Source organism: Odocoileus virginianus, chromosome 10 (assembly GCF_023699985.2).
Source record: "Odocoileus virginianus isolate 20LAN1187 ecotype Illinois chromosome 10, Ovbor_1.2, whole genome shotgun sequence".
In the NCBI taxonomy this organism is placed as follows: domain Eukaryota; kingdom Metazoa; phylum Chordata; class Mammalia; order Artiodactyla; family Cervidae; genus Odocoileus; species Odocoileus virginianus.
This window is the reverse complement of record NC_069683.1, coordinates 55,442,653-55,465,804: the sequence shown is the minus strand read 5'-3', so window position 1 is coordinate 55,465,804 and position 23,152 is coordinate 55,442,653. Positions and strand designations below refer to the sequence as shown.

The window sequence follows — 23,152 nt, the reverse complement described above, 5'->3', positions numbered from 1 at the left end:
GTTATGTGAAGGGAAGTAAATAACAAATAAATCTGGTAAAGAGATTTTTGGCCCAGTTATTGAAATGCTGTAATTTAGCACATATTTATTAAGCACCTGTAGGCACTCTACTAGTGCTGGAGATATGGCAGAAAACGAAATACAAGAATCTTTGGTCTGTTAGAGTTTATGGTTGAATTGTTTTGGCAGCTGTTTAGGATGATTCATAGTCTAGATTTAACTTATAGTATTTGGGGATTTGCATTTAGAAGGAATCTGGTCCTAAATGCTCAGAATTCTAAATTTAATGTAAATTACTATATCATCTTCTGATATGAATAGAATCCTATAAAGAAAAAATTGTGTTATGAACTTCTGTGCTAATCTTAGCATTTTCTAACACAACCTCTCAAGAGTTTTTCAGTTTCTTGCACACTAGGACAATTATCTAAAACCAGTAGTACCATTGGAAATACTAACTCAAGCATTTCATTTCTCATCTTATAGGAATTGGTGTATAAGAAACGACTGTCTTGATTATTAGTATGAATTTATATTTAGATCGAACTTACAATTAGCAAAGAACTTTAATTGGGTCGTAGTTTGGTTTGCAACTCCTTTTATATTATTTGCTGTAAGCTACGTTTTATTTTTTCCTGAGTTCCTTTATATTTAATGTCCTATTACACTATCTTCTAGATCATTAACAAGAACAGAGACCCCTAGTGATAGAGTCCTCTTTTAATTCTGACTGATATGGTTATTCCTTATAGTCTGAGTCTGTCAATTTCACTTTTAAACTTTTGGTCAAGCAGTTTTGAATTAGTTTGCTAAATAGTTACTTACCACCTAAAAAAGAAAAGACCTGTGCCAACCTCAGCTTGTATACATACTCTGAGCTGAAATGAGTGTGCACCAGTGACCATGTGTGGGTGGGAAGTGGGAGGTGCCTGCTGGGGGGTCAGGAGAGATGAGGCCTTGAGAGGGACGTTGTAAATGTTACTGTCATTACTGTCAGAGATGAGGTGCCACATATACCGTCCAGTTGTGTTATAATGCAGAGAATATGTCTTGTATAAACATTATACAAACTTATACAGTTTGCATCAGCTTTTCCTCAGTTTCAGTGGTACTTAATACAACTGTGTCTTTTGTTAACATGGATGATATCATGTGCTTCACACTTCTTTTAAAATCATACAGGTCCTTTTTCCCTCAGGAGTTTTCTCTCTCCTGCTCCCCACCCAGTTTAGCAACCTAGTACATCATTTTGGGTTCATTTGTATTCCCTGAGCTCTACTAAAACCTCTCATTCCTCGAGTATTTGTAAGTTCTATAGGAATTGAAGATCACCTTTTTAAAAAACTTGCTTGTTGACTTGAATTTTTAAAAATGTGAAATGGAGGTTGCGGGGGCTTAGGAGAGAGAATTGCCTGGCCAGCCAGTGGTGAGGACACGGTGCTGTTACTGCTGTGGGCTCAAGTTTGATCTCTGGTCCGGGAACTTCAGTCCCACAAGTCAAGCCGCACAGCCAAAAACAAAAAAAGTAAATGGGAAGTTAGTCATTAGGAAATATTTGAAGCCTTAGGGTATGGGTTATATTGTCACTTAAAGTGACTATAGAAAAGTTTTTTTGTTTTTAGATCACTGAGAAGAAATACTACTTTTTGGATTTACTATTTGTCTCTGAACCATAAAGAGAATCAAGAGTTATCTTCTCTTAGTGATAGGGCGCTGAGGTATTCTTATAGTGAAATCCTAAGAATTTTGACTTGGGGAAGCATTCTCTTTCTTTGTTACAGAATTGTTTATTTTTTAACTTTATCCCTTCATAGTATTTTTAAAGTGATCTGTTCAGAGTTAATTTATGTAAGTCTTTTCATCACCTTTTTTTTTTCCTTAGTAGCTCTTTATAACAAAAGATTATTGAATATTGTTTTTTCCTGCTTTAGTTCTGAGCCAACTGAGAAATAGACAAAGGAGCCAGGCAGATGGACATAAAAACATCTCTTGTTGATGAAGCTATTGCGGAGCATGACTTAGGAGCAGAGCATAAAGGGCTTAGTAACATTTAACCTGCAAATTAGAAAGATTTAATCACTCAATCTCAGGCAGCACTGGAGAGCAAAGCAACTCCGTGCTGTCTGCACCCGGGCAGACCCCAAGAGAAATGTGCAGAGGGAGGGGCACTTGGCTGACACAGACCCCCTTCCCCAGGTGAGGAGTAGGAGGCCAGAGTGTAACTCCAAGGGATGCCTCTCTAGTCGGGAAGCTGCAGCCAGAGGAGACCAAGAAGAGGCCTCTCGTGCCTGCTAGGCCTGAGCTTATTACTCCGTTGCACAGCTGCCCTGAGTATTGAAAGCAGCCCTCACGGCAGAGCCAGGGCTGGAGAAACACTGCGGATCACCGCGGGCTCTTTGGTAAACTCCCGCTGTTCACCAGGGGAAATAAAAGCTAGCAGGGAGCATTTTGTTCCTGTGAATGCCCGAATTCAGATCTGCAGGAGCCCGTTCCTTTACTGGCCCTATTTTTCAGTCAGATGTCTTCTAGAGAGCAACACACTGCTGGGTACCATATAGGGTTTTTTTCTGTATGGATTATGGAAGATTAAATGGATCTGCCCTCAAGGAGCTTACAGCCTGGTTCATAAGTAAATGCTATATTGTGCAGTACAGACTGCTCATGTTATAGAAATTAGTAAAAACAGGACTGGTCCAAGAAGATTTTATGGAAAAGTAAGCCTTGAGCTGAAATTAGAATAACAAATATGATCTGGGTAAGTGAGGCTATGCAAGAGAACGGGCGTGAAGGAGCCGTTGTTTCAGCATCTGTGGCTTCACCTGATTGAAGTGGGAAATAAGATGACAGGGCTTAGAGGAGCCCCCACTGTAAGGGGAATCTTGAGAACACCGCAGAGGACGAGTGCTGTGATCTACTGCTGAGATTTTTTTTTTTTAAACCTAAGAGTGGTGTCAGTGAAAATTACTTTGGCAGGGATGTATTTAGGGAGTATTGAAGGAAGGAGATAAATTAAGAAACAAAAGTAATCTAAGCCTAAGGAAATGAAATATAGTAAGGGTCTCTCATGCTCGTCTGACTTACTACACATATAAGAACTCTCATAGGTTAGAGAGTAGTCCCTGATTCTTTTACACCAGGTACAGAAGTTAGGTTTTTGCTTAGTTGCTTCTTGTTGTTGTTTAATCAGATTGATAAGAGTTTTTTGTTAAATTTAATCTTTCAAACTTCTGGGGGCAATTGGGAAGATTTGAATTAATAATCTTATTTTGATGGTGGTGTTGTGAGGATCAGAAGAGATTGTAGATTGAAGGAGAACAAATCCATAGTAGGAGAAAGGTACCAGGAAGCCCGTTTGGATCACCCCTGACAAACAGAATTGATGCCAACACCAGCGTGACAACCCATGTGTTTCACATTCATACCTCAGCAAACAGTTGAATTTTCAAATGTTAGAAAAGCCTCTGACACTGACAGAATTTAGTATTATTGCTGAAGCCACACTGTCAATCACTGCGATCCGGGCAGCCTAGTACAGCTGTTTGCATTTTCTCTGCAACTGGGAGTGGACCGGGGCCATGTGACTAAAAAAGGCAGGGGAGGGCCTCTTTTCACCTACAGATGTTTTAATGTGCTTATCAAGTTATCCAATACTAGCAACCAACATAGTCTAAATACCACAGCAGGATCTGATTAGCTTTTTCAGATCACTGCCTTTATTTGCTGTTTGCAAAAAAAGCTTAATCCAGTGCTAGGGATCAGGCTTCCCGCTGAGCTTGTGGGTAGTTTTCTCTCATTCTTTGTGTTCACACTGGCAGGAATTAGTGAGAAGATCCCTCCTCCTCCTGAATTAAAGCTATAAAGTAGTAACTATAGTAGCAATGGGGAAAAAGAGAAGAAAGAAAGTCCAGGGGAAAGAGGGACGGTCTGTTCATACTAAAGAGTGTCTTTTTTATATACAGAAGGGAAAAGGGTTCAGTGTAAATTCATAAATATTGACCTCACTATCTCTAGTCAGTACATAGCTGACTGTAGAGTTTTATTTGGTTTTAGTCGTTAACAACTTGCATGAATATATGTTATATTTTTATCTTCATCTTGTTTAATCAAATTCAGTTTTACCAAAAGTCTATTTACTAACCATACTCGTGGCCTTGATTTATCTTTCTTACCTTTTATTCATGAGATTTTTTTTAAAAGTACCACCACATCACCAAAAAAAGATGAAATTCTAACTTTTTTGATTCCTGTGATGTTCATATGCTTACCCAAGACATAAAATTTGAACTCTATGAAATTCACTTCATAATTTGCAATAAACTGTAATATTAGAAATGCTTTATATTGATCTCTAGTGGCTGTATGGAATTAGGCCATGGGTGTAATGGTTGCAAAAACATTGCTGTAATCCTTGGTAGAAAAAGAATAGTTCTTCCTTTAGAAATTAGTTTGATACTTAGAATCTAATCATTACATTTAGTTTAAAAATATTTCCACAAATTTAAAAATTTTCTAACATTTTTGGAATGACATACTTCCATGGAATATTAAATTCTTTTTGAGGAAAAATGTCTATAGACAAACAATGACCTACAAACACCATACTTCATATTTTAGTTTTCTTTCTGGAAATACCAATAATTTTTAAGCTTTGAGTAGGCATACGGAATGTTTTCGGTGAGGTAACTGAAAAATTATAACCGTATAGAGTGTATTTTCCTCTTATTTTGTAAACAGAAAGCGTCTATCTGACTTACATTTGACTGAGCACAGTAAAGACAAGCCCAAGAGTGCCAGCCAATATTAACTTTTTTCTAAGTTTTCTCAGCTGGTCTTGTGAGTAGTGTCTATATTTGTGTGTGAAAAGAGAGATTGATTTGGATTGTTTGGGGTGCTTTAGCCAAATTTTATACCTGTAGAGTGCTTGATTATATAATGGGAAAGCCTAACCTCTGCTTAAATGAGCTTATATCAGAAAATTGTATTTTAAGAGGAGCTTTCTGCCTTCATTCTTCTAATTTGCACTGGAATAAAAGAGGGTGTGTGTGTGTGTGTGTGTGTGTGTGTGTGTGTGTGTGTGTGTGTGTGTTCTGCATCACATAAGCAAGTAGTAGAGCAGCTCTAGATATTGTTTAGTAGGGAAATATTATCACAACACCTGATGGTGTTTAAATTTTAATTGAATTTTCATAATCAGAGACCACTCAAGATATAATTTATGCAGCTCTCAAAAGCAGATAGTCCATAACATTTAAAAAAAGAGTCTGGCTATCTTTGAAATAAATCAGGATAACAAGCTTCCTCACTGACAGGGATGATTTTTGTATACTTGGTCCCCTTTAGAAATATTACAGTGTTTCTTCTTTGTAAATAACTTCTTTGTAACTTGTTCCTGAACTGAAGTTTGTACGTCTTACAAATTTTATGAAATACAAATACAACACATAACATCATGTTGTATATTAAAACATAATGAAAGATTTTTCTTTAATTACATGATTAGTTTCGATAACAAAATAATTTTACACTATTTGACATAAAGTAGGTTATTTTGGTGGTTTTAGATTGAAATTAAATTGTTTTGTCTAAATATTCAGTTTAGATGACTCACTTGGCACAAAGTTGGACCAGACTTGCTTTATCTTACTACACTGTACTTCTAATGAACTTTTAAAAATCAGTTCTGTCTATAAGCTCTTAAACCTTTTTCTTTTGCAATCTTACTTTCATCATGTTTGTTTTATTGTCTTGCAACAAATCAACCAATACTTACAAGATTTTATATTCCCTAGTATTTCCTGGGAAGTAGTTCTACTCTAACCTCTGTCTCATTTCCGCTGTAAATCATTCTTAAAGAAAAGGGGTTACTGCAGTAGTTAATCACTACTTGGACACACCTCATTTTCTTTTTTTTTCTCAGAACCAAAAAATGAAAAGACTAGAGGATAGCCTCAACTTTTAGGAAACAGGCAACTTTTACTACTTTAAAATATAATTGTTTTCTTTGTTTTGTTTAAAAACAAGGAGGAAAAGCTGGTCTGCCCAAGCCAGGTGTCTCTTGTTGGCAGCCTGCTTGCTAATGACGGCTCTCAGAGAGCAGCTGCCTGCTCGTCAGCTTTGTATGGCCTATTGTTGCCGCACACCCCCTCGTTAATACACAGGCTGCCCGGGGCAGACCCAAGAATGACATCAACTTGCTTATCTTAGAAACCTGCGAACCTGACGCAGGGTGCTGAGGTTGGCTTGCATCTGCCTGGCCGACTAATTGTGAGCTTTCTGGCCTGCGATTGGCTGGTATTCCACTCGGTAATAGGTTAAGCAAAGACATTGCCATTCCATCTGTTCACTCATTCATTGTTCTTCTTGCCTGCCTGGAAGTCTGCAGCTAAAATTGTGTTAAGGAGTTACTCCTGAAGCTGCTACAGAAACCAATGTCTTTGTATTTTCCTGTGAACGTGAGTATATGGGCTACTTAATGCCTTGGAAGTTAAACTTTGCTAAATATTCAGAATATTACTTTGAACTCTGTTAAGGACAGAATGCACCACAGATGAAAGGCTACAAATTGTTACATAGTGCCAAAATACCAGAAAATTTAATTCTTTCTGTAAAACATGTCTGTGAAGCAAACTTTTTACATTTTTATATTCTGCAGTTATATAAATGATTACTTACAGTTTCATAAACATTTGCAAGACAGTAGGCATGTAAGCAAGCATTTGTACTTAAAGATAAGTTAAAATGTTATGGTATTTTGATAAACAGTGATTTTAGATTTTCTCTTCTTGTCACATTCCTAGTTTCCTTAAGGTGTCACTGTCAGACCTAGATGCTGCAAAATGATAGTAAGATTTGATAGATTTTTCCATTGTCTTAAAAATCTAGCTTGGGGAGATGGATTACTATTAGATGTTTCATCTTGTTTTAATTATGATGATTAAGCATTCATTTGCTTTGTCAGCAGTTTCAGTACTCATGTATAGTTTCATGAGTTTCTTCCCACCTTTTTAATTTTTTTTTTTTTTTTTTTTGCTTGCATTAGTTTTAGATATGAGATTGAATATGTCACTTAGAGAACTGTTGCTTTCAAGAGATCTGTAATGGGGAAGGGAGGAGACAAAGACTTCCATCTATCAGTTGGGAGGAAAAGAAAGAGCATAAAGGGTTAAAAAGCGGTTTTCATCTCTACCACATGCCCTATTGTGTGAGCATATGCGTAAGTCTATTGAAAGTTTTCGGAAGATGGGCAGGCCACCAGTTGCTGGTCTCCTGCAGTCCCAGTAGACATCTGTTGCCCCAGAGCATTAACCAATCTGTTCAAAGGGACATCCTTCTTTTGTTAGCTAGAGGGATGCAGACAACAGCACTCACTGAAATACAATGGTAATTAAATACACAGAGACTACAGCAGTAGGTATTTATTACATATTCATTATTTTATTTTCATTGTTCTCCTACTATTACCATTTCGATAACAACCAGATCCCACTTTATGGCATTGTAACTCGATGTTACAAACAATTTGATTTAACAAGTTCATGGTCTAATATTCCTGATTAATATGATGCTCTTTAGAATATAAAAAAAATTTTTACTGGATTTGAGGTAAAGGCTTATCTAAGTTATCTAATGAGAACTTTAAGGAAAACTCACTAAATGGGGGAATCTTTGTGTATGCAGCAGATTTTTAGTAAATAGCCGTTATATCATAAATCTGCTTTCAGCTAGTATAAAGCTTCTTTTTGGCAATTAAAAAAATTATTTATACTTTATCAGCAACAAAATTAGCATGACATTTTAGTTCTTTTTTCAACATATAATATTATTTTATTTTTTAACTTACTAGGCCTTCAGCAAGAAAAATTGTTCATTTCCAATACAACATTTGAAGGAAATCTAAAGTTCTGTAAGTGCAGAAATCTGCTTTTAGACCATTAAATGTTTCCTCAGTACCTTTTGTGTTCATGAATATAGTATATAAAGTCCAATTATAATGGGTCTCTGATATAGAGCCTAAAAGTTAAGCTGTATTCTTGGAGTTTTGGGATAACTGTGGGAATATAAACACTGACCTACTTTGTGTATGAGACTGTCTAGGCTGCTGCTTCCTGAAATGAGGGAAAGGATTGGGGGCAGGAGGAGAAGGGGACGACAGAGGATGAGATGGCTGGATGGCATCACTGACTCGATGGACATGGGTTTGGGTGGACTCTGGGAGTTGGTGATGGACAGGGAGGCCTGGCGTGCTGCAATTCATGGGTTGCAAAGAGTCAGACACAACTAAACTGAACTGACTGACTCTTGTTAATAGATGATTAAAGATGATTTATATGTGTTTGCATTTCAGTAAATGGCAAAACTTAAAAGTTCATGGTTTAAAACTTAAGGAGAAAAATGTTTTCTTCCTTGCATGTAATAGTAAATTTTGTGATGTTTTTGGAGTCTTTGCTAATCATTTTCAAAATTATATTGGTCATTTTTAAGGCACTGAACAAAAATTAAGATCATATACCATTCTTTGTTCTAAGATGTCTTATAATAAAAATTCCTTGTAAAGTTTTGCACATTGCATTACATTAAGGGGTACCACAGTCTATGAAACTATTTTTGTTGGTTTTTAAGAATAGCATTTAATTTTTTTCTTGACTGGATTATTGCCAATTTTTCTTAGTGCCATATTCATTCAGGGCAATCTTTTACTAATTACAAGTGAATAAGAAAGCATTTTAGAGATTAAAGTTTTAAAAACCAAATCTTTACCATTTGGGTCAATAAAAATAAGTTATTTCAAATTTATATTATTTAATGGAGAAAATATATGTATCTTATAGGTCTGGTAATTAAACTTATTTGTCGTTATATGTACTATATCATATTTAGTCTGTTGATTTATAGGAACTAAAAATTATTTAACTGCTTGCTTAGTACAAGATGACATTGGATAACTTTCTTTGAGGTAACCAATGAAATCTGGAAGATGAAGAGAGGCCTGTCAGTGTGAAAAAAAGTTCAGCCAGAATATTTTAAAAGAAAAGTTATTTTGCGTAACAAAATTAGGTGTAAATTTTTTGAAGTAATGTAAATCAAGCTTACACTTATACCTAATATTAAAAATCATGTTAGCTTACTTGGAAACATCTTAGTTTCATAGTATATATAAATTATGTGAATTATCACAACCTAAAGGTGTGGTATTCCCTCAGTACAAGTGAGTTTTATCTAGCTTAATATTATAAGAAGAAAACAACTGATAACACCATTTTATCCCTATCTAATCATTATAGTCCTATAATAAAATTACACAGCAGAGCAGATTTACATAGTGTTACCAACACTTTCAGTAGGAGAGAAAGTGATAACAGAAAAGATTTAAATACATTTTTAGGCTGGTTAATTTTCAGTTTAAAAACTTTTTAATATCTGGTTTTACTTCTGTGACAAATGTGAAAATTCTTTAAACATAACATTTCATTGTAATGTTCCCCCTGACTGTATTTTCCATAAAGTGTTCATTTTGTTTAAAATAGTCCAAAAGAAAAACATTACAGCTCAATATTAAAATAATATTTCCTAGTTCAATTCAGGGATTTGGTCGGTGAATCATTATCTTGAAGAATTATCTCACAACAGCACTTATGCAAAATCCAAACTTTTTAGGGGAGATCAAAAATGTTGCCCATTAAATACACTTCCTGCAGTCAGAGCAGATTGTGAGGTTTACAGAACAATGATGTCGGAGCTTCCAGATTGGTTTGGCAGCTGCATTGTTCTCAGAGGGTAAACCAGACGCACTTAAGTCCCAGTCTCTTTTATAGGCTTTTGTTCATACCAAATTATTCTTTCACTGTGCTAGCATTCATGATGGCATGTTAAAAGAGTGCCGCTTAGCAACCAGCTCTGGTTGCCAGGCAGCCCAGCTTCCAATAGGTTTTCCTTGTTTAAGATACTTTTGGTGGAAGCTCTACCAAGGCCACAATACAGATTTTTCTTTTTAACTGTATCCCTTTATTAGAATGCTGTTGTGATTTGTTGCTTGCATTATGGTGTCAGTATATTACAGTAGTTAATAAATCACTGAGTATAAAGATTTGCTTTCAAAATCCCTTCCTTTAACTCAAATAATTGGGCTCATGCACATCCATATTAATAGAAAAAAATTGAAATGGATACAGCTTCATAATAGAGCAGATGTATATAAAGGTCTCCCAAGGAAAATTTCTTTTTTTTATCATTTGTGCAATCAGAAGCAAAGAGGGTGATGTTTCTTTAAAAACTAATGAATGCCATATTAGAACAATGATGTTCAAGTTATCTGTCTTCTCAAGGGATAAAACCTGAAGAAACTCCTGTGGAAATGTGTAGGAGTTCTACACTGGAGGGATTTTAAGTGTACTGTTATCAAGCTAAAGATTCCATGGTCTCTTCTCTAGTATTTACCATAGGTAATATAATTTATTTTATTATGTAAAAATACTTCACTCTGTAATAAGTTCACCAAATGCATTCAAATGTGCAGCTTCTTAGAAAATCACTTAGCATTTTCTGTTAGCATTTATATAATAGCTCCTTTCTACTGTAAATAAAATGTTGAGGAACTGTAGAATAAAATGTTTTTCCAATTTTCTTTTTTAGGTTATTTAAATAGGTGTTTTATGACAGTCTCAAATTCAGCTGCCATTGGCTTACTAATGTTAATCATGGATAGAACACTGAAATTGCCTTAATAAGTAAACTACTGATGTGCATATAGCCCCTACAATGAAGCACAAGAGAAAATAATTTTATTTTGCTAACCTGTTCCTGGTAGAGAAATAATTATTAATCTCAGTTGATTCTAAAGAAACTAGTAAAATGGCAAAAGCATTTTAAACATAAAAGCATTCCTGCATGGGGAAAGTAGGAGAAAAGGTGACTTTAACCAAATGCAGATAGCAGTTAGGCAATTATCTAATGTGATACAGAAGTATTTTCTGCCATAAAATTCAAGAAATTAAGATAACAGTCAATTTTATTTTGAATAAACTCTATTCACTTATTCAATGTACTTAATTATCTGCTGCTAATGAAATATATTCCTATACTTTCTATAATTGTGCTAGAATAAGAGCTTTTCCCCCTGGAATGAAAGAAACTAGTCTTTGGCACTTAAGGGTAGCACAGTGTTGAGAGTTGTATTCTGTTACTGTGTTCAGGATTTGCAAAATTAAGATTATTAGGGCAAAACTATTACTTAAGTGGAATATAATTCACTTTTTTTTTTTTTTTACTATTTTTCTTTTTTTTTTTTTTCATTTATTTTTATTAGTTGGAGGCTAATTACTTTACAATATTGTAGTGGATTTTGCCATACATTGACATGAATCAGCCATGGATTTACATGTTTCACTCTGTAATTATTTCATTCCTTGTTGGCTCTTGTAGAATCTGTGCTCTTTCATTACAATACCTAAATTATTTTTGAAAGTCTTTAGATTAATCCAAATGAACAACTTTTAAATTATAGTAAGTTAATGTTTTCCTTTTCTCATGGCTTTCTCTTTAAAAGAATTTTTGCAAATTTTTATGGATTCTTTTAGAAAAAATGTATATAACGTGTCATAGCACATCTAAAACATGCTTTTTTTTTTTTTTTTAAATATTCTGTGTGTCACTGTAGAAACAGGCCTTTCTAACTCTGGGAAAATCTCTCCCATCTCGATTGAGAAGCAGCATGATACTGTGGTGAAAGCATGGGTTTGGAAACCAGAAAAACTGGGTAAAAAAAATCCAGTTCCTCTACTTATTTACTTTGCTGCCTTGTAGGGAATACTTAGCCTTTCTAATTCCTAACTTCATTGTCTGAAAAAGACATGATACTATCTTGGAAGGGTGTTATGAATGATGAGAGGATGTAGACAAAACAAAGTTGATATCCAGTAGTTTGATAACTCTCTCGCAACTTCTTTATTGAACCAGAAATGAACCAGTAAATATGAAATACTAAATATTCTACATTTTTCTCTAGGAATACGGGGTGCTTTGCATTCAAGAATACAGAAAAAACAGCAAAGTGGAGTCAAGTACACATAACAGCTTCATGGGCTTGAAGGATCATCTGGGGCATGACCCAGGCCACCTTTATGTGGAGAGCACTGACCCACATTTAAGTACATCTGTACCTTGGTCAATGGTAGAAAAACCAACAATGGATAAAGTTAATTCCGGGAAGGAAGAAAAAGAGATGTCTGAAGAGAATGCGAGCTCTGGTGACTCTGAAGAAAGCACAAATTCTGATAATGAGTCAGAACAATTGAGTAGCATCTCAGTAGAGCCATGCTTATTAACCAAGACTCACAGACAGCTATGTAGGTCTCCCTGTTTAGAGCCTCACATACTCAAATGCAGTGAAATTTTGCAAGACTTTAAACCTGAAGAGTCCCAGCCATCCAAGGAAATGAAAAAACCCCCTGATGTGGTGCGAGAATACCAAACAAAACTGGAGTTTGCACTGAAGCTAGGTTATTCTGAAGAACAGGTTCAACTTGTGCTAAACAAACTTGGTACTGATGCTTTAATCAATGATATTCTGGGAGAACTTGTCAAACTTGGAAATAAAAGTGAGGCTGAACAAACAGTTAGTACACTTAACATTATAATGCGGGAAACGTCTTCCCTGGAATCTCAACGGTCTGAATCTCCGATGCAAGAGATTATAACGGATGATGGGGAAAATCTGAGACCAATAGTTATCGATGGCAGCAATGTGGCAATGAGGTAAGTGGGGAAATCTTCACTCATTATTACTAAACAATCTTTAAAACATATTTATAATTTTGTGACCATTTGTCTTAATATCAAAGTTGTGCTTCATCCCAGCATTAGCTTCCATATTTCTAATCGTGTCTTCCTTAGTTCTCGCTCTTCCTTCCAGAATGGTCAGCCATTCTCACCTCATTTGTCCCTAAATAAAAGACCTCCTTTTCCCCAGATATGTTTTCCCCCACTCATCTGGCTAACTTTACTATGGTATAAAAATTAGCACATATCCCAGTATAAAGTTAAATATTAGTTTTAATTGAAGAACTTGAATATGATCATATTGAACAGTTTTGGAACCTAGAGGGATAAATGGCCTATTTCTATACAAAGTCAAATAACCATAGGATAAAATCCCAGTTCTTTGAGAAGATTTTTTTTTTAATTTGGGAACAAAGCCATAATTTCAGGTGCTTGTTTTCTGTTGTTGTTGTTGTTATTGTTCCACTTAAGAAATGTAATTCAAAAATAATTTTTTAGGATTTTGATGGCTTAAAATGTAAAGTGAGTGTAAATTCAATTTGTATATAGTTAACTGCCCTTGATGTTCAGAATACTGTGGGGATATAAAGATATATAAGGTATCGGTTCTTCTTTCAGAAAGCTTAACATTTCATATACTGTTTCTCAAAGTGATCTGAGGATAACTACCAAAGAATCATTGGGGGAACTTGTGCTTACTTGTGTATATTCTAGAGCAGTGCTGTTCAATGGCATGATAAAAAATTAAACAAGTGAAATTAATATGAAAAACATTTTAGCTAGGCTAATATAGATAAAATATTATTATTTCAATGTATGTCCAATAAAAAAATTGTTAGAAATATTTTGGCATTATTTCTTTCATATTAAGTATTAAAATTGGGTATCTTACACTTATAGCACATCTCAGTTCAGATTAACCATACTACAAATGCTTAATTTGTAGCCTGTATCTACATATTAGACAGTGTAGTTCTAGAAACTACCAAGTCCACACATAGACCTACCAAGTCTAGATCAAGGTATAGCCCAGCCATCTCCTTTTCTAACAAATACCCCCACTGATAATGGTGCCTACTGAAATTTGAGAACCACTGTTTTTTAGGTGTTAGCAAGTATTTCTGCATAGGGTATGAGAAGGACTAACTTATAATCCTCAAAATAATATTGCTTCCACTTGATGGAAAGGGAAAGGTTATCTTTCATTTATAAGCAAATTTGCCCCAGGTAAAACATAATTCACCTCCAAATATGTCTGATTTCAGAGTCTATACATTTTTCATCATCTAATGAAAGGTAAAAAGCAAGTTAAAAATGTTCAAGTTAGATTTTCCAAAACCTCAAATACCAAGCTAGAGAATTTAAACTTGGCTCTGAGCCACAGGTGACTGACAATTTTTGAGAAAGGAAATGTCAAGAGTAGAGCTGTGCCTTAAACTGATAATATGGTCGTGATATTTATAGTGGATTATAGGAGGCAGGCGATCAAGTTGGATGCAGACAACACTTTCTGATGGAGTAAAAAGAGCCTTAAGTGTCATAAAAAAACATGTACATACAACTTTGAGAAGCCCTTAAGCAAAATAATCTTCTCTGTTGTTTAATATTTCCCACACTTCGCCATGAAATGATTTTTTTTTCTTTTTTTTGGAGCTCTTTTTATTTTTATTTTTTTTTCGAACTGTTTAACAAGTACCTTAGCAGAGTGATAATAAGTAAAGCCGAAACACCATGGAAGCGCCAAGCAAGCAAGTAATGAAGGAAGGCAGCCTAGAGAAACACCTGCCGCCATAGTCATGTGCAGCTATAAGCAGCAGAGAGGGTTTTAACAAAACACATTTTCCAGGGCTCAACTCTGACTCAGAAGTGTATAATAGAGCTCAAATAACTCTACAGTATTTTTAAAGTGCCCAGGTATTTCTGATGCATAGCCAGTGTTGAGAACCATTCATCATAAAAAGTATGGATAGCAATAGGTCGGGAGGTGGAAAAAACTGATGATCCAGGGAAAGAGTCGTTTAGAAAATACCAGTCTAAGTAGTGCTAGTAAAACCAAGACACACACAAATGCCACCAAAGAAGAGGCTTTAAGGAGAGAATATCCTGTGGGTAGAACTGGAAACAGATCAAGGACATGACAGCCAGGAAGTCATTGTCTTCAAGAGCCATATGGTATTGAAGATAGAAACCCAGTTACAGTATGTCAAGAAATGAAGGGATAGAGCTACACTGTTATTCTAGAAAGTTGACAGAGGAGGGGAAGGAAGAGGAGGAGTTGGGAAAGGACTTTTTAGTTTTACATAAAATGAAACTATATCAGCCGAGGGGCTTGGGAGAAAGTCTTCACAACAGCAATAATATGAGTTCACTTTTTGAAGCAGAGTTCTCTGAAGGAGGAGACAAGACAGACGCAAGTGGAGAATTTGGCATTGGAGGGAAAGGCACTTTGGGGTTGTCAGCAGAACAGCCTGGAGGGGAGAAACAGCATCAAAGCCCATAGAAGTGAATTCTTTTAAAATGGATGTCCTTTAGATAAATGATGTCACAGTTGAATCAACTCACATGATTGAAATCTAGTTCCCAGTGGCAATTGAAAAGTACTTTGATAACTGAAAATCTGCATAAAACTCTAAACTTTATGTATCCCAGATGATGAGATACAAAAATAAATGGCATAATGGAGGCATTTCAAACAATCTATTATATATAATTATTGAAAACACACTTGTACCCCCGCGCTATTTGGGCCTCATTCTGTTCCTTTTACTATAAAGATGGAACAATGCAGATTCAGTTCTCACCTCCATCATATATTTTATTCCATCACGTAAACTGAGATGCTTCAGGTATTTCAGGAGAGAACAACGTGACAGGAAATTTTTATTATAGCAGCATTATACTGTAAGTTACAATGAAATGTTGTACCGTGTCCATAACTTTGAAAGCATCAGAACTTATGGAAATTTACAGTAAACTTTTACATTCTGCCACTTATGAGATCTGCATAAAGTTAAAAAGTCATTTAGAAATGCATATCAACTTCAGATTCAAAATCTTAATTTTAACAAAAATGTGGAGAGATTTTACCCATTTTCTGTTGTATAAAATATAACAAACATGCTTTTACTTTTTAACCTAACATCCTACTCATGGTACTTTAGCAAACCTGTTATATAATAAATTTACACACAATAAATTATAATAGGTAAATGTGAGGGTAAGTTAAGAATAGAGTATTATTTTATTTCCTTTCTGATTTCTCAAGCAGATATATTCCATATGTAACATGAATATATTTTAATTTCATTTAAATGCTAGTAATAGAACTGATATAAATATAGACTCTTTAGATGTAAATTAAAAGTAGGAAAGAAAGGCACTTTATTAAAATTACCAAAATGGGCTTTTAAAAAAGTTTTCTACACACTATCTTTGTGATTCTGAGTAACTTGTTTAAACTGTCCAATCTCAGTTTTCAGGATTCTAAAAAGGGGGGAACTCTTGCGGGCTTGTTATTAGAATTAAAGATAATCAGTACTGAGTGCCTGGCATGTAATAGGTGCTCAGTAAATTACAATTATTATCATTAAAAAGCTAGATTCTACATTTTAATCCAGAATATAGAAACTAATGTAATGAAAACTTAGTTGTTTCAGTTTTTTTATTCAACGTTTCAGTTCAGTTCAGTCGCTCAGTCGTGTCTGACTCTTTGAAACCCCATGGACTGCAGCACGCCAGGCCTCCCTGTCCATCACCAACTCCCAGGGCTTGCTCAAACTCAGGTCCATCAAGTCTCGGTGATGCCATGCAACCGTCTCATCCTCTGTAGTCCCCTTCTCCTCCTGCCTTCAATCTTTCCCAGCATCAGCATCTTTTCTAATGAGTCAGTTCTTCACATCAGATGGCCAAAGTATTGGAGCTTCAGCTTCAGCATCAGTCCTTCCAATGAATATTCAGGACTGATTTCCTTTAGAGTTGACTGGTTGAATCTCCTTGCAGTCCAAGGGACTCTCAAGAGTCTTCTCCAACACCACAGAATTATGTTGAATTATGTGTTAATTTAGTGTTTAACCCATAGCAATTTAGCAGTTCATCTTGTTCTTATGAACCTATAGGTGTATTTTAATTCTTCATATTTATATCATCAATTGTTTTCAATGATTTCTATTTTCATAAAGGAGACTCGGGCTCTTAGATCTGGGTGAACCCAAAATTGCCTGGGAATGAGCCCTTTAACTGTAATATACAGCATAGTTCCCAGAATTGCAGGGATCCTGTGTTGCTTTGCAGGAAGCATACTTCTTTCAGCTTATTAATATCCTCTTAAAAATGTGCCACACTGATAGAAGTTCTGGGTAAGTTTATTAAATAAGCAATTTACCCAAAATTGACAAATATTCAAAAATAGAAGAGAGTGTAAACTAATAAGTTTAGCAAAAGCCCTAAACTTTTGCACCAAAGTACTTGATTTCTGAAATATAAAATAGAATGAAATTAATATTTAGCAAAGCTGGACTAACTAGCAATTACTGACAAAAAGGTGTAGCTAATTCTTAAAAAAGCTAAAAAAAAAAAAAAAAAACACCTCTTAATAATTTTGCAAATTGGTCATTCAGCAAATAGGCCTCTTTCCATAGTAGGGCAGATACTTTGGTAAGTATACCATGAAGTGTATCAGTTCAATCCAGTTGCTCAGTCGTGGCCAACTCTTTGCGACCCCATGGACTGCAGCACACCAGGCCTCCGTGTCCATCATCAGCTCCTGGAGCTTACTCAAATGGGTCCATCAAGTCAGTGATGCCATCCAACCATCTCATCCTCTGTCGTCCCCTTCTCCTCCCGCCTCCAATCTTTCCCAGCATCAAGGTCTTTTCAAATGAGTGAAGTGTACACTCCAGATACAGACACAGAAATAAAGCATAAGCAATATTTATCATACTTCTAAAATGAAATTCTAAATGATACTGTGATTTTTATTTCCTCCAAGTAGCTTTAGCATTCTTCAAATTCTGATTCTGTTAAGCCTGTGGTAGTTCAGCAGTGGAGTATAGAATTATTGTCTATCCACATGTATCCGATAGTTTAAATTTGTTTTTCCTTAGATTAGTCCAGTGTTTTTATTTGCCTGTGGTTTTAGGTTCAGATGACATTTCCTGCCATTAACAAAGTACCATCTTGGGAACCATCAGGGAAGGGAGTATAAGTTGGATGTCAGTGCTCTTAGATTCCTAAAAGTTTTTTATTTCTTCAGTATGCTTTCATGACCTAGTCACTGAACTTCATTAAAATTGTATCTCCATATTCTCCTTTCAGTTCAGTTCAGTTCAGTTGTTCAGTCCTGTCTGACTCTTTGTGACCCCATGAATCGCAGCACACCAGGCCTCCCTGTCCATCAGTCCTGGAGTCTACCCAAACCCATGCCCATCGAGTTGGTGATGCCATCCAGCCATCTCATTCTCTGTCGCCCCCTTCTCCTCCTGCCCTCAATCCCTCCCAGCATCAGGGTCTTTTCCAGTGAGTCAACTCTTCCCATGAGGTGGCCAAAGTATTGGAGTTTCAGCTCCAGCATCAGTCCTTCCAATGAACATGCAGGACTGATCTCCTTTAGGATGGACTGGTTGGATCTCCTTGCAGTCCAAGGGACTCTTCAAGAGTCTTCTCCAGCACCATAGTTCAAAAGCATCAATTTTTCGGCACTCAGCTTTCTTCACAGTCCTTGCTTCTACCAAATATATGAAATAAGAGTGGTGAACAAGAAAAAAACCCAGAGCCTCGTTACTACCTCTATGCCATGTGCAGCACAGATTCTCCCGTTTCATGGAATAGAAGCTAGGTGCCGCCGCCTTCTCTATTTGAGATGAACAAACTGTTGAAACTCCTCTTCACTGCTACTCCCCTATCATTGCAAGTCCTCTCGGTCAGTAAATCCAGGCTTTTGGTTTTAGATCAAATCTCCTAACTGGTGGGTAGGCCTTATTGCTGCATGTTTGTGTAGAGTATTAGGAAGATATTTTCTTTGCTAAAAATCTTAGGAGGGCCATTTTTGACCAATAGGATCCCTTCCTGTATTGCCTCTATGTTTATATTTCCCTTTAAGAAAGTTCACTCTGTAGAGAAATTAAGAGAAGGATTTGAGCACTAAGACTGCAGACAAGGACACCTATTTATTTTGAAAATACATGCAGAAGTTAAATTGTGGACAACTTCTGGCAAAAGAACTAAGAATATTGCTTTTGTATACCAATCTAATGACAGAGAATACAGACATAAAACAACCATCTGCTTGATCCCTACCCATCGAAAAGACTTGTCTTAGAAACCAGCTGGTGTGGCATATATCTGAATCTTAGCTGGGGTGTAGAACAGCACTCCAGGTGAGTCACTGAAGTCATTTTCTTAAAGTCTGGACAGACAGAGTCAGAATATGAACAGAAAAATGTCCAAGTTGTGTTAACTTTTCTTTATATCAAGAATAGTGGACTAAGCCTACATATTTATAAAATACAAGCAGAATTTAGCAGTGTTTATAAATAGGATTTATTTATAGATTAATCTTTCTAAAGGCACAAAGACTTTTATGTATCTAATCTGACTTGTGAAAGTTTTATGGACTTGAGAACTCTTTTCAGTGTGAATTTGAATATTGAAGTCTATCTAGTCTAGGCTCCATAATTTGCCTTCAATTGTTGGGTGGGTTTGCCATCCTGTTGCCTGTTTATTATTTTAGGATAGCCCATTTTAGTATAGCCCTGTTTACCATTTTAGTATACAGGACTATACTAAATCCTCCTGGACACCTAATCCAAGTTTTTGGCTTAGATTACAGATGTGAGACTGCAACTTGCCAGGGTTCAATCAAAGTTGATTTTGGTTCTCAACAAAATGTCTCAAAATTATGTTCAGTGGACCTGCATAGTCCAGTGTAGTGACTATTGGCTACATGTGGCTGTTGAGCTTTTGAAATGTGCCTAATCCAAATTGAGATAGTCTGTAAATGTAAAATACATACCAGGTTTTGAAAACCTAGCACAAAAATATGTGAAATATTATCAACAATTTTCACGCTGAATATGTATAAAAATGATAATTTTTGATACATTGAGTTAAATGAAATATATTACTAAAATTAATTTCACCTACTTTTTACTTTTTAAAAGGTAATTTTAAATTATACTTGTGGTTCACATCATACTTCTATTGGACAGCTTCTCAGTGAAATGTTTTTTAAGTCTCAACTTAGTAAGGGCTTAACATCAATTTAAAGGACAGCTTAATTTCCCTCTAGATGACTGTCAGCGTCATAGGTTCTATTTAAGGCTAGTTGGCAGTGTCCCATTTCTCTTATTGTTTTAAAGAAAATCCTAGGTACTGCAAAAAGAATCAGAGAATCAGAACTAGTTTTTTCTGTTGTTTGATTATATCAGGGTGGAGTCTGACAAAGACAGATACTAGTTCTGTTCCACCGCATCTCTTTATAAGCCTGTGTGTCTTCTGCGTGTCATCAGTCATAAATTTTAATAGATGGTCAGTAAATGGTCAGTAAACTTTCCTGTTATCTCATATGTGCTTATTTAAACCTTAACCTAGGAAATAGCAATGTTAATAATCCCATTATATATGAATAAAGTTATTGGTAATTATAAATCACCTAACTAGTGATTATAAGAAATGGGGAAAGTCACCCAATTATAATAGGAGAAAGTGTTTAAGGTTTTACATTTCTGCATCTATTACACATTCTCTTCATCTTTAGACTAATGACCCACTTGAACCTAGATTAGCTAGATGTGCTTCCTATTATTAATTCTGTCTTCAAATTGTGAACCTTATAAAGTGAGGAAATCTTTCTACTTCCCTTTTTCCTAATCCTTTCCCATTCTCAAAATTTTTGGTCACACTGCCCCGTGTCTACCAACTGGAGGGTAAGAGTAAACTATTTCATGTTATGACTTCCATTGTAATTTTGGTGTTGAAATTTTCATTGTCCTAAATCAGTGATTTTGTCAGACTTTTATTTTCCTTTAAAGCAGTACAATCCTGCAAATCTTAAAAGGAAGCCCACTATTTAAAACGAACAAAGGTAGAAGTGGGTGCTGTGTTTCCCACATAAAAATTCCCTTCATTGCTCCCTACAGAGGCCTCTGAGCCACACTGTGGGATTTCTATTTAGGACACAACTTGATAAACCTGATGAAGTTATCTGCAACAAGGGAGCATAGATTTCCAGTTAGGACACAACTTGATCAACTTTGATCAAGTTATTTGCAACAAGGGAGCATTTTCTGGGTGTATTGCCTCCTGACCACTAGGTTTAGGTTCAAAGTGATCTTGGTGTAGTGGGAGGGAGATCAGAGAATAGAAGTTGAATAGCTACAAGAGTGACAAAATTGGCATAAATCGCTCTTTATGAGCCTTGAATATAAAAGTTCTAGATGCCCATGAGTCAGTATATGGAATTATAGATTTTTAAATACAATATGAAATTTAATTAGACTACAGTGATAGGAAAGAAAATATTCTCTTGTTTGCATATTGAAGATGATATCCAGCTGCACTCCTGTCTCCCTGTTTAAGGAAAGTGGGATAAATGTGGGAGAATTTCTTCTTAACAATCGTTTAACACTGATAATGCATTAGTATTCGAAAGCATTGCTTAAAATTAAAATCTATTTTCACATATTCAACATGATTTGTGTTCAATGAGGCATAAAAATTGAAAAATTAAAGTCATCAGATATTTGAAGAGCACCTAGGTATGTTAGTAATTTAGTATGCAATAAATATTTATTATTGTTATATTAATATATTAAGCTAACTATATCTAAACTTGAAGGACTTAGGACTTTCAGTACTAAAGATTCAAATATGGTTTTCTAGTTTAAAAGGATACATTTTACTCATGTTTTTCATTGTAAGTACTTCACTGACAAACTTGTATCCTTACCATTATATGTAGCTGATTCCCTGCTGGCTCCGATGGTAAAGCGTCTGCCCACGATACGGGAGACCCAGGTTTGATCCCTGGGTCGGGAAGATCCCCTGGAGAAGAAAGTGGCAACCCACTCCAGTATGCTTGCCTAGAAAGTTCCATGGATGGAGGAGCCTGGTCGGCTGCAGTCCATGGGGTCGCAAAGAGTCGGTCACGACTGAGCGACTTCACTCACTCATAATGACCCATTAAGGTCACAAAGGTTTTATGATCATATTTGAATATTCCAGTGGAGAGTGTAGCAAACTTATAGGTCAAGGTTTTGATTTAAATAAAAAATGATATATAGAAGTTTATAAAAAACTGATGGATTATCTGTTAGGTTTTTTTTTGGATTTTTTTTTTTTTTTAGTCCCCTGATTAGCTTGATCTCTTTTTTGTTTGTTTCCCTTGTGGCTCAGCTGGTAAAGAGTCCGCCTGCAATGCGGAAGACCTGGGTTTGATCCCTGGGTTGGGAAGATCCCCTGGAGAAGGGAAGGGCTACCCACTCCAGTATTCTGGCCTGGAGAATCCCATGGACTGTGTAGTCCACAGGGTCGCAGAGAGTCGGACACGACTGAGTGCCTTTCACTTCACTTAGTGATCTCCACATATCAAACACATTGATCTGAAAAGAAAAATCACAATTTACTTTCAGTAGTGAGACTAAAGCTATTACAAATTTACTGGTTTCATTTTCATTCCAAAGCAGGCTTTTTTACCATTTTCTAAAAATTAGGACCAAAGGATATGAGGAAGTGAGGAACTAGTACTTGTTGAAGCCTTCTGTGTGCAGGCGCTCTGTCTAGTGCTCTCTGGATGTTACCTGGTTCGGTTCTCACAATCCTGTAATGTAGGTGGGATTACCTCCATTTTAAATGTGAGAAAAGTGAGGTTCAGAACAAGTAACTTGCCAAGGTCACACAGAAATGTACTAAAGACAATACTTAAATTCATGTCTAATTCCACGTTTTGTTATTTTCACTGTGTTGACCTATTCATGCAAAGCCATCTCTATTTAATAGTAATGCTAGTTAGTAGTGGTATTACTAGTACTAATACTATCATGGTAATTAGTAGTGCTGATTTACTACTGCTTTCCTGGTGGCTCAGATGGTAAAGAATCTGCTTGCAATGCAGGGGACCCAGGTTCAATCCCTGGGTCGGGAAGATCCCCGGAGGAGGAAATGGCAACCCACTCCAGTGTTCTTGTATGGAAAATCCCATGGACAGAGGAGCCTGGTGGGCTACAGTCCATGGGGTCGCAAAGTCAGACATGACTGAGCGACTAACACTTTCTTTTCTAATACTTTCAATTTACTATTAGTAGTAGTACTAAACATGACCTTCTAGGTATGATTTTTACAATTCGATTTTAGATGAGTTAAGGAAAACCTTTTAAGGATGGCT

The 23,152-nt window shown here is 35.9% G+C and overlaps 1 protein-coding gene across 5 annotated transcripts in view; it reads left to right on the top strand.

Moving 5' to 3' along the window:
• The window catches only part of ZC3H12C (zinc finger CCCH-type containing 12C), a 72,552-nt gene that overhangs the window by 25,532 nt on the left and 23,868 nt on the right, over positions 1 to 23,152 (top strand). For 2 of the 5 annotated variants that reach the window (XM_070473611.1, XM_020869989.2), the window contains exon 2: positions 12,002 to 12,750. In XM_070473611.1, coding sequence (XP_070329712.1) covers positions 12,074 to 12,750 — 677 coding nt within the window. In that variant the 5' untranslated portion in view covers positions 12,002 to 12,073. Of the gene's footprint in view, positions 1 to 7,052; positions 7,904 to 9,501; positions 10,440 to 12,001; positions 12,751 to 23,152 lie in introns of those variants that run through there. The other 3 variants (XM_070473610.1, XM_020869991.2, XM_020869993.2) reach the window with 3 other exon arrangements.